The sequence below is a fragment of the Cetorhinus maximus genome, chromosome 13 (assembly GCF_964194155.1).
Source record: "Cetorhinus maximus chromosome 13, sCetMax3.hap1.1, whole genome shotgun sequence".
NCBI lineage: Eukaryota > Metazoa > Chordata > Chondrichthyes > Lamniformes > Cetorhinidae > Cetorhinus > Cetorhinus maximus.
Window position 1 is genome coordinate 26779683 of NC_135891.1, and position 11725 is coordinate 26791407.

Sequence of the window (11725 nt, forward strand, 5' to 3'; positions counted from 1 at the left end):
ATGATTTAATAAAATAAACACTTTTTGGAAGAGTTTAAATATATTTTTAAACATACAAAACACTTCATTGCTTCTACTGTGAACTTAATGTCTGCCACCATTTTGGATGCTGGTGTTGCTACTAGTAACAACTGGTTACCATTACTATCCACAGGAAACGGATTTGAGAACGATTGATCACTGAACACCCATTCCAATCTAAACCAGTTTTAGCATCTGAAAAGAAATGGATGCCATTGCAGACATCAGGCAAATCAAACAAAAACTTGTCTTTGGGGTAGAGTTGAATTGCCTGATACTCTGTCCTTCTAATTGCCCTGGAGGAAGGAAAAAGGATAACAGACAACTAGAAATACATAAGGATACAACAGAACAACTCCAGCGCAGTTGCTTCCTTGTAGCTCAGAAAGTTAAAACAGAATTTTAGTTCAGACATATGGCTTCTCCCTTTCAGCCTCATGCACATTCTTATGGGTTGTGGGATTCTCCATTAGATCATGCTAAGATTAAGAGGAGGGCAATACAAGCACCATGCTGAAAATAATTATGGACGCTGCATCATATGGGCAAGTGAATCACTAAATTTTTCCCAAAAGACATCTGACAGAATATTTTCTTGATGCCTCCAAAAGTATCACAATGCATGTGCTTTCAAATTCAATATTAAAGATATTAACAAATCTTCTTGTTATGTGTTACAAGGGTACTCACTAGATTGTTAGTAGTATGGTGGTCATTATAAGGCAGTAATCTATAAGTTTTGAATGTAAATATCATGGTACTTGGTTGCAGCATTGAATAGGGTCCAGAGTGGTAGCCATTGTTGGCTCAACATTAAAAAAAAACGTTCCTTGAAATCAATGCTATACAAAATGTAAAGGAACTAAAAAGCTTTAACACAACCATTTCAATGACAAAAGATTGAATTACTGTTCTATTCCTATAAAACATTTTCTAGAAAACATACAGCATTATGGGATACCTTTCTTCCAAAGACTATTAAAAGTATAAGCTTACTGAAATCTAATCCACATCTAATGATTCATATTTAACATTTAACAACTGGGCTCTTAAAAGTTTAGCACCAAGAATATTCAATTCGTGAATAGGAAGTTCTCTCACTTGTTAATACCTATAAATGTATGATTAATCTAAAACCTAGAAACTCCAAGTTATTTAAATTGCTACTCAAAATAAGTGCTTGTGTGGATGGTGATACAGTCCATGAATTTATATTTGTAAGCAATGCTACTGATAAATGTATAAGACACAATGACAACACAATGTGGTTAAATAAAACATATGCCACACAATGTTACGACATGGGCTTTGATGCTCAACACCAATGACCCAACTTTAACTAGGATACCGAATACATTTTGAACAAAATTATTTTAACCGCCTGTAATACTAATCAATTTTAGTTGTACGAGCCGCATATGCTTCACAATTAAGTGAGGGTGGCGAGAAGGTGATTGTAAACAGCAGTAATGCTTCTTAAGGAATCGAAAGCTGAATTTCACAACTTTCATGAGAGCATGCAGTGAAGATCATGCTGGAAACAAGTCTCGGACATAACCCAACTAGTTACATTACACAGCGCATAATTCATTTATGGACAGGAACTGCATAGCTATGGGCTTCTTTGGAGACTACAAAACAGACTGAAGGAAAAAAATGAAACACTAACTACAATAATACATCACATATTAAATTTCACCACATACGCCACAAAGAACAAGGGAAAACAGTTTGCTAGCCTTTTTTCTTCCTGCACTGAAAAATGAGCTTTTACTGTACAAATATCTGACAACAGCAAAAAAAAATGCATACATGGATAATTGACGTTCACCATGTCTGTGTGTAGCATTTACATCATGCGCATTAAAATGCTCACATGCATAATCGTAGAAATGCATTTTAAAAACAAAAAGCAAACTGCAAAATGTACACATATAGTCGCCTCAGCAAAACTTTAACCCCTCGTAAGAAAGGGGAGGGGGTGGGGGGAGGCATTTAAAAAAATAAAGCATTAAGCAGGAGGAGATGCGGGTGCGTTGGTGGATGACACACACAGACAGGACACAGCTACACACACACATACACACAGGATAAACATGTGCTGGATGAGTTTTGATTGCTACATTATTATTGTTAGAGGTGCCAGCGCCAAGCGCCCGCCCCCCATCGGGTCATGAACCCATTTCAGATTGCTCTGAATGGGGGGAATGAAAATCTCAAACGACTCTTAGTTAGTTAGTTACCATGCGGGCAGCTTCAGCCCACGTGCGGTCCTTCTTCTTCTTCTGCTTGTCTTTCATTTTCTTTTCCCCCCTTCTGTCTTTTCTTTGTCGCGTCTGGTTTTTTTTTGGGGGGTCCAAATGTTTTTTTTTAACTCCCCCCCCCCACCTCCCTCCCCAAAAAAAAAATAAGAAAACACACACAAAACCCGAGCTCGATGGTTTCCCACACAGTCTCGCTGTCTGTGGAGCAGTTGAAGGCGGCCCGGTGCAGTTTGCAGTTGGAGTGCCTGGGGACGGACGGGCAGGCAGGCAGGCGGGCCTGTTCTCTCTCTCTCCTCACTCTGCAGATCCCGGGGCTTCTAGGCGACGCAAACGGCCATCATGAAAACAGGGCCAAAGGGCAACTGACGTCATTAGCCGCAGCAGCCGCTCTTTCCCTCCTCACCGATTTTATTTTTTTTTATATATATATCTAACCGACGCCGTGCAGAAAGAACGCGCAGTCAGAACTGGCGACGTCCGCTGCCTATTTATGATTTTATATAACCAGACTTCAGCCGCTCACCGAAACCGAGAGTGTGGGGGTGGGGAGGGGGACGCTCGGTACAACAACTGCTCTTTGGCGGAGGGAGGGGGGGGGTTGGTTGGTTGGTTTGTCTGTCTCCCCCCCCCCCCAAACAACCTCCTGATCAAAGAGCCGCAGCAATATGCTCTGGGGTTTGTAGTTCTCGGCGCTCGAGCACTCCCTTGGCCAAGATGGCCGACTCCAGCAGAATGGACTACAACTCCCGTCGGCTCTAGCGAACACCGCGCATGCGAGTCGGCCAGTGGCTGCTTCAGAGAGCACATACCGCCGCCTCGCTGCCGCCAGTGACATTGCAGCCACTGGATACTTGTGGAGCTGGAAATGTTTCTTCCAACAATAAACGGACACAGCGGCGGACTCATCCACAGATATTAATCTTACACCCAAAATAATTTTGTGAACCTTTAAAGCATGGTATCTGTGCATAAACCTGCTTCGTGCATAAACCCCAGAATATCAATTCGTATTTTTTAACCTTTATAATATCTCCCTATATAAGTTCAACTGTGTTTAAAGATAAAAACAAATCTCGGAAATACAGAAAGTTGCCATATTATCTGTTTAAAAAAGTAATTGTCTAAAACATCGGGATTCTTTATTCTGTTTTAAAGGGTGGGCTGTAGTACTGTGGAAGTAACACTTCTATTTTAATATTCAGGGTCAGCATCGAGCATTCCCTTGTCAACAAAAGCACGCCCACATGCGCATCTCTCCGATATATTCCAAAATATACCCTCGTTTGATTGATCTGTTTCAAAGCCAGAATTTCTAAGACCACCTGGATTCAAACGCTCCACCTGCATTGTTAAAAATCAGCATTTACAAAGTGCTTAACTTAAATTAACAAAAATATTGTTCTATTAATGTTATATATAATTTTTGAATTTGCCTTATTTTGTGAATTAAATTGGGAATTTTAGAACAGAATGGTTACACCACAGATAGCAGGAGGCCCACTGTGTCTGATGAAGAGTCATACGGACTCAAAATGTTAACTCTGTCTTCCTCTCCACAGATGCTGTCAGACCTGCTGAGCTTTTCCAGCAATTTTGGTTTTGTTAACATAACTTTCTTGCTTTTGTACTCTCTGACCCTGCTAATGAAGCCTGGGATGCTGTATATTTATTAACTGTGCTCACTTCCTATCCTACCACCTTCAATGATTATGCTTATATATGCCTAGGTCTCTCTGCTCCTGCATCCCCTTTAGAATTATATCCTTTATCTTAGATTGTCTTTCCACGTTCTTTCTACCAAAATGAAACACTTCACACTTCTCTGCATTAAACTTCATTTGTCACTTGTCTGCCCATTCCACCAACCTGTCTATGTCCTTTGGAATTTCTACGCTATCCTCCTCACAAGTTTTGTATCACCGCAAATTTTGACATGGTGCACGGAGGTTTAAATCATTGACACACATCAGGGAGAGCAGGGTTCCAAGCACTGACCCCTGGGGTATTTTACTGTAAACCTTCCTCCAGTCTGAAAACATCCATTAACCACGACTCTCTGTTTCCAGTTACTCGGCCAATTTCATACCCATTTTGCTTCTGCCCTTTTATTGCATGAGCTATAACTTTCCCACAAGTCTGTTGTGCGACATTTTATCAAATTGTAAAGAACATATCTTTTTATTTCTGTTGGACTGTGGATTAAAATTACAATGGCTGCAGTTTGAAGGACATGTCTAATGGAACAGTGTGAAGGATATATACAATGTTGCTGTCCTGGAACAGAGTGTGCCCTGAAAGACAGGATGGTGCTGAGGAGGAGTCTGGTCTAATGGCAAACTGTGTGGCAACAATATTTTAATTGGCTCCTGACCAGGTGACCAGGATTTGTGTGAGAGCGGTGCAGCAGAATAGCTCCTAGACTGAAAGGAAAAAGACCTAAAACCTCCGTCTCCTGTGTTTGTAAGATTCTAATAATTCCACAGTAATAGCTAGCTGGCTTTTTCTCCTCATACCTTTATAAACTGCTCTCTCTCTGAAAACCCCTCTGAGGCAAAGGGGAAAATCACCGTTAGAGACATTGAAAGGCAAGTGCTCAACCAGTGAACTAAAGGCTGAAAGTGCTGGAAGATCACCTCATGTCATCAACAAAGAACTGAAAGGAATTTGGAAGACATCGATCAAAATCAACCCATCCAATCCTCCAAAATTGGATAGAACTGTTCTATCCCACCCTTAAAATCCATATTTTTGTGTGTCTTATGTGTTTTGTATGTGTGTGTATAGGGATTTAAGAAGGGGTAGAGTTTAGGTTATAGGGTTAGAAGTTAGCAGTTCATATTTCCTTCTTTTGCCAGTGGTGAAAGACAATTTGTTTAATAAACAGTTATTTACTTATTAAGTTAACAAACCTGGTGCTCATATTCTGTTAACCTAAATTCATCAATTAGGTGGGTTGATCAAACTTTTTCACAACTGGCGCAGCTTGGGGAGCAGTGGGGCTTGATATTGCAGCGCACTATCCCCCTTGAGTCATGACAAAATGTTTTTTGGAAGTTCACATCAACAGCATTGCCCTCATCAACCCTCTCTGTTACCTCCTCAAAAAATTCAAGTAGGTTAAATAAACATGATTTGTCTTTATCAAATCCATGTTGGCTTTCCTTAATTAATCCTCATTTGCCCAAGTAACTATTAATTTTGTCCCAAATTATCATTTCTAGAAGCTTTCCCACCACTGAGGTTAAACTTAGTGGCCTTTAGTTTCAGGACTTAACTTTACGCCCTTTATTGAACAACCGTGTAACATTTGCAATTCTCCAGTCCTCTGGCACCACCCCTGAGGCTAAGGAAGATTGGAAAATTATGACCAGTGCCTCTGTAATTTCCACTCTCACTTCCCTCAGTATCCTGGGATGCATATTATCAGGTCCTGATGCCATATCAACTTTAAGTAGAGACTGTCTATCCAATATCTCCTCATTATCAATTTTAACTCCTTCAAGTGTCTGAAGTACCTCCTCTTTCACCATGACCTGTGCATGTTTTCTTCCTCGGTAAAGACAGATGCAAAGTATTCATTTAATATCTCAGCCATGCCCCCTACCTCCATACGTAAATCCCTTTTTTTGGTCCCTAATCAACCCCAGTGCGCCTTTTACCAGCCTTTCACCATTTATATGCCTATAGAAGACTTTTGGATTTACTTTTATATTAGCTGCCAGTTTCTTCTTATAGTCTCTCTTTGCTTCTCTTATTTGCTGTTTCCATTACCCTCTGAACCTTTAACATTCGGTCATATTATCCACCTGACGTCTGTCATATGCACACTATTTTTTTCTTCATCTTAATGTCTATCTCATTTGTCATCCAGGGAGATCTGGATTTGTTTGTCCTACTTTTCCCCTTCATGGGAATATACCTTGACTGTGCTCAAACTATGTCTCCTTTAAATTCAGTCGTACAGATTTTCATTCCAATTTATCTGGGTCAGATCCATTCCTACCCCATTGAAGTTGGCCTTCCCCAAGTTAATTATTCTTACTCTAGATTATTCCTTCTCCTTTTCCATAGCCAAGCTAAACCTAACGATATGATGATCATTGACTCCTAAAGGTTCCCCTAATGAGGCTTGATCCACTTGACCTACCTTATTCCCACAAACCAGGTCTAGAGGTGCCTCCTTTCTTATTGGATTGGAAACATACTGCGGAGAAAATTCTACTGAACATGCTCTTGGAACTCTTGCCCCTCTCTGCCCTTCATATTGCTTTTATCCCAGTCTATATTTGGAAAATTAAAGACCCTATTATAACTACCCTATAATTCTCGCACTTCTCTGTAACATATTTGCAAATTTGCTACTCTACATCTTTCCCAATAGTTGTTGGCCTATCGACTACACCAAGCAACATAATTGCACCTTTTTCATTCCATAGTTCTAGCCAAATAGATTATGTCCTTGACTCCTCTGGGACATCCTCTCTCTCTCCAGCAGTGCAATGTTCTCCTTAATCAAAACTACCACCCTCCTCCTCTCCTTCCTTTCCTATTGTTCCTGAATACACCTTGTACCCAGGAATATTTAACAACCACTCCTGCCCTTTTTTAGCCATCTCTCTGTTATAGCCACAACATCATATATCCATGTGGCTATCTGCACCTGCAACTTATTTACCACACTCCACACATTCACATATGTGCACAGTAATCCTAACTTAGACCTTATTACTTCCTCCCTTATTCTGACCCCATCTATTTATTTACTATTTCCTACTATAGTGCTATCTATCTCACCCAGTATTCTGGGCACCGTGGTATTCCTCTCTGATATTATCTCATGGTTCCCACACCCCTGCCAAGTTAGGTTTAACCCTAGCCAATAGCATTAGCAAATTGCCCCACAAAGAAATCAGTACCGGCTCTGTTTAGGTGCAACCCGTCCGGCCTGTACGGGTCCCATCTCCCCCAGAGCTGGTCCCAATGTTCAAGGAATTTAATGCCCTCCATCCTGCACCAAATTTCCAGCCACGGATTAATCTGCTTTATTCTCCTACTTTTATACTCACTTGTGCATAGTACTGCAAGCAATCTGGAGATTACAACTTTTGCAGTTCTGCTGTGAATTTCATACCTAGCTCCCTAAATTCTGATTGCAGAACCACATCCCTCTTTCTGTCTGTGTTGTCTGTACCGACATGGACCACGACTGCGGGCTGTTCACCCTCCCCCATTACGGTGCTCTGCTGCCATTCAGTGACATCCTTGACCCTAGCACCAGGGAGGCAACATATCAACTTGGATTCATGTCTGCAGCCGCAGTAACGCCTATCTGTTCCCCTAACTATTGAAACTCCAATCATCACTGCAAGTCTTCTTCATGCCCCCCTGTATAGCTGAGCGCACCTCGGTGCCATGGACTCAGCACTGGCTGCACTCCCCAGATTAAACATCACTTTCATCAGCATTCAGAACTGAATACTGGTTGGAGAGTGAGATGCACTCAGGTGACTCCTGCACTCCCTGCCTGTTTCTTCTTAACTGTCTAGTGGTCACCCATTTCCTCTGTCCCTGCATACTCTGAAGCTGTAGGTTGGCCACATCTATAAACATGCTATCCACAATGCTCTCAACCTCACAGATACACTACAGATTTCAGCTCAAGCTCCATTATCCAGAGCTCGAGCTATTGCAACTGATGACACATCCTGCACATATAGTTATCCAGGACACAGGAAGCATTCTGGAGTTCCCACATACCACAGGATGTGCACTTGAGAGCTGCCCTTCCATTCCTCTATTTAATAAATAATAAACCTTGCTAGTACTAATAAATCTTACTGCTAACAATAAAGCTTACTATTAAAAAAAATGAGAAGAACTCACCAGCCGTTCACTTTTGTGCTGTTGACATCACTTCAATATAGGAAAACTGTATGCTTTACTTAATCCTTATTTTGTTCAAAACATTACCTGAGCATAAAGAAAAATTAGTAATATTCACAATCAATAAAGCTGAAATAAAATTGTAATTGTGAAAGTTAATTTTAAAAGAATGTTCATGAACTTTAGACGATGAGAATGTCTTTTAAAAGTGAAGTTACTTTTCCTCATCAGTGAAAAAGAAATTAAGTTAAAAATGCGAATGGCCTTGTAAAATTAGAAGAAAATGTTTGGATGTTGCTTGAAATTTAGTGCAAGATTAAGGATTCCTTACCTTATTTGTTGATTTTTCTTTCACCCATAGCAGAATTTAGGGAATGCTTACAGTTTCCTCTAGAAATTGTAAATTCCCATTCATCTGGGAGCTCAGATTTTTCCTGTAGTCTATAAGGTGCTATACATAGACAAAAGTAAATACAAAGAAACATTGCAGTTGTGTTGTTTAATTTAGTATCAACCAATTCTGTCTGTTAAATGCTCCATACATAATGTTATGGCATCTGATAAAATTGTTTGGCCAAACAATAATTAACACATAGCTGGTAACTATGAAAAAAAATCTAAATCCATCATGATAAATCTCCTTTACAGCAGTAAGCAACACTATAAAGCAGCAGGAGACAGAAGGAATGTAGGAATCATCCAGACAACACACCTGACAAACAAAACAGGCAGCAATTGAAAACAGCAGATAATAAACGTTGAAAGGTAACAGCTAAGAAAACCAGACAGTCATTATACCAGTTTAATATTCTCATCCACTGCTAATTTTCCATCATGGGCAGAATTTTCAGTTTGACGTGCGGGGTGCGGGGCCCCACATGTCCGCGGGTAAAATGATGCGCCATCGCGTTTTTTTCACTGGGTGGGCGCGCGAAGAAGTTCGACGCGTACCCACCATTAATTAACGGGCTGGTTAAGACTCTTAATTCGTCAATCGACAGCGATTTTTAGGCGCCCGTGCGATCTTCGGGCAGGCGGGTAAGAGACTTTTCTATGAGCCTCACCCAAGGGCGCGACACGAGGGCTCAGTGGGGTTGTCAATCTGCCTTGTGGAGTATTTATTGGAGCAAGTATTCTAAACTTGCCTGTGTGATCTGCAGCTGTTCAGAACTAATTCCAGCAGCTTTCTGTCTACTTTGAACCTTCAGGTCAACACTCTGCAGTCAGTAAACTTTAGTGGGCCTGCAGCTTTCCGGAGGCCTCCCCTTAGCCTGGTTATGGGATCTGACATGTCTAGTGGAAGCAGCTCCTCTGAGGAGAAAGGGAGGGCTAGAAGGAGGAGGAGGCCACAAGTGCACATTCAGCCTCCAGGGGAGCCACCTTTGGGAGTACAGGCGCAGGCACAATGGGCGCAAGGCCAAGAGGTAGTCCAAGGAGGAAGGGGCCGCAAAAGGCGCCACTATCCTGCTGCCATGATATACAGGTGGCAAAGCAGCTACCTCAATATCACTGAGGTGCAGTGCCCAAGAAGGCTCTGACTGTCAAGGGAGACAGTCAACTACATCTGTCAGATGATTGGCCCTGAGATCTCTCCTGACTGCATGGGCGGACACCCCATGCCAGCGGCTCTGAAGGTCACAGTTGCCCTCAACTTCTATGCCTCTAGCTCCTTCCAGGGCTCAGTGGGTGACCTTTGCAGTGTCTCCCAATCAGCTGTCCACACTTGTGTCAAGCAGGTCACAGATGCTCTGTTCAGGCGTGCATTGACCTTCATCCACTTCCGCTGGGACCAGGCAAGCCAGACAGAGCGAGCCAGAGGCTTCGCAGCCATTGCTGGCTTCCCCCGCGTCCAGGGTGCAATAGACTGTACACATGTGGCCATCAAGGCGCCAGCAGGTGAGCCCGGTGCCTTCGTCAACAGGAAGGGCTTCCACTCCATGAACGTGCAGATAGTGCGTGGTCACAGGATGCTGATTCTGCAAGTCTGTGCAAGGTACCCAGGCAGCTCCCACAACGCCTACATCCTCAGACACTCCCAGGTGCCGGGGCTCTTCAGTGCTCCAGCCCGGCTTGATGGATGGATGCTGGGTGACAAGGGCTATTCCCTCAGAAGGTGGCTCATGACGCCTCTCCGCATTCAATATCAGAAGCTGAGCAGCGGTACAATAGGAGCCACGGCACCACAAGCTCTGTGGTGGAGAGAGCCATTGGTCTTCTCAAGATGCACTTCCGATGCCTGGACCACTCAGGGGGCGCACTCCAGTACACCCCAGATCGTGTGTCGGTGATAGTGGTTGCATGCTGCGCTCTACACAATCTTGCCCTGGAAAGGGGGCATGCAGTGGACGATGAAGACATCAACGCAGTGTCTGCGGCTGCACACGATGAGTCCTGCACTGATTCTGAGGATGAGCATGCACAGGGGAATGCTGAGGGGGTAGGCGCTGACCCAGGAATACACCAAAGGGGCAGGGACACCCGGGAGGCTTTAATCCAACGAACGTTCAGCTAGCTCCACACAAATGTATCAGCAGGACCAGCCTGGCCTGGCGCTTCCATATTCGGCACCTAAGTGCAAAATCTGCCAGGTCATCAGCAGAAACTAAGGGCCTTGGACATAAATTTGAATGTCCAAACAAACACTCATGACAATTCTCTTAAACATACACATGCAGAACAAACGAGCCACCCTCAGCCATGGTCACACATCTGATTTTTATTTTAAACATCAGATGTTCTCACAATTCCAAAACAAAACTTTAAGCAAGCAACAAAAAATTATAAGGATCTAACCTCGGGCCAACGTAAAAGCACCAGTGAGAAACCTCTGGTGTGCCTAAGGTGCCTTATGTTTTTGTTTATGGTGCTACGTCTTGGTGCTGCCCCATTGCTCGGAGTGGCATCTGAGACAGCCTGCTGACTCTGCTGTCCTGTTGGCCTCGATGACCTTGGCGGTCGTCCTCTGGCCCGTGGAGCCTGTGCTGGGCCCGCCTGGGAGGGAGCTGCCAGTTGCACAGCTGGCGTCTCCCCAGTCGTCGCAGCCTCACCGGATGAAGTGGTCACTGGGATGGGGCGGAGCAGCTGCCTGTCATATCTGCGGGCTCCTCTCATGGCAACCCTCATCCGGATTGCCATGAGAGGAGCCCGTAGATACAATAGGCAGCTGCTGCATCGATGTGAGGTCGCTTCGGACTACCCTGCTCACCGTGGATGGATGGGCAACGAGTTGGGAAACTTGAAACCCACACCATTTCCCACATTGGCACTGACCAGCTGTGGCCACTGGTGCTGTGAGAGCTTGCAGGTCCAAGTTTAACCCCGGGAGCACCTGATTGTTCTCCTGGAGGCGCCTCTCCACGAGAGTCGCCACTCTCTCTGTGGAGGAAGCATGGCGCTCTGCCATGAGGCTCATTGCATCAGTGATGCTCCACATGGACTCCTCCACCACGGACACCAATTAAAGCATAGCCTCATGTATCACTCCCAGATACTCCCGCACTCCCGGCCGCATTTCCTGCAGCTGCTGCGTCGCGGACGACTCCAGAGGCACATCATCA

General features: G+C 43.7%; 1 protein-coding gene across 1 annotated transcript in view; it reads right to left on the minus strand.

The window, feature by feature from the left end:
- Window positions 1–2384, minus strand: part of LOC144689127 (polycomb group protein ASXL1-like) — a 77291-nt gene extending 74907 nt beyond the window's left edge. Inside the window, exon 1 of the mRNA XM_078556266.1 lies at window positions 2265–2384. Within this exon, the coding sequence (XP_078412392.1) occupies window positions 2265–2321 (57 nt within the window). The 5' untranslated portion in view covers window positions 2322–2384. The remainder of the gene's footprint in view (window positions 1–2264) is intronic.
- Between the last annotated feature and the right edge of the window lie 9341 nt (window positions 2385–11725).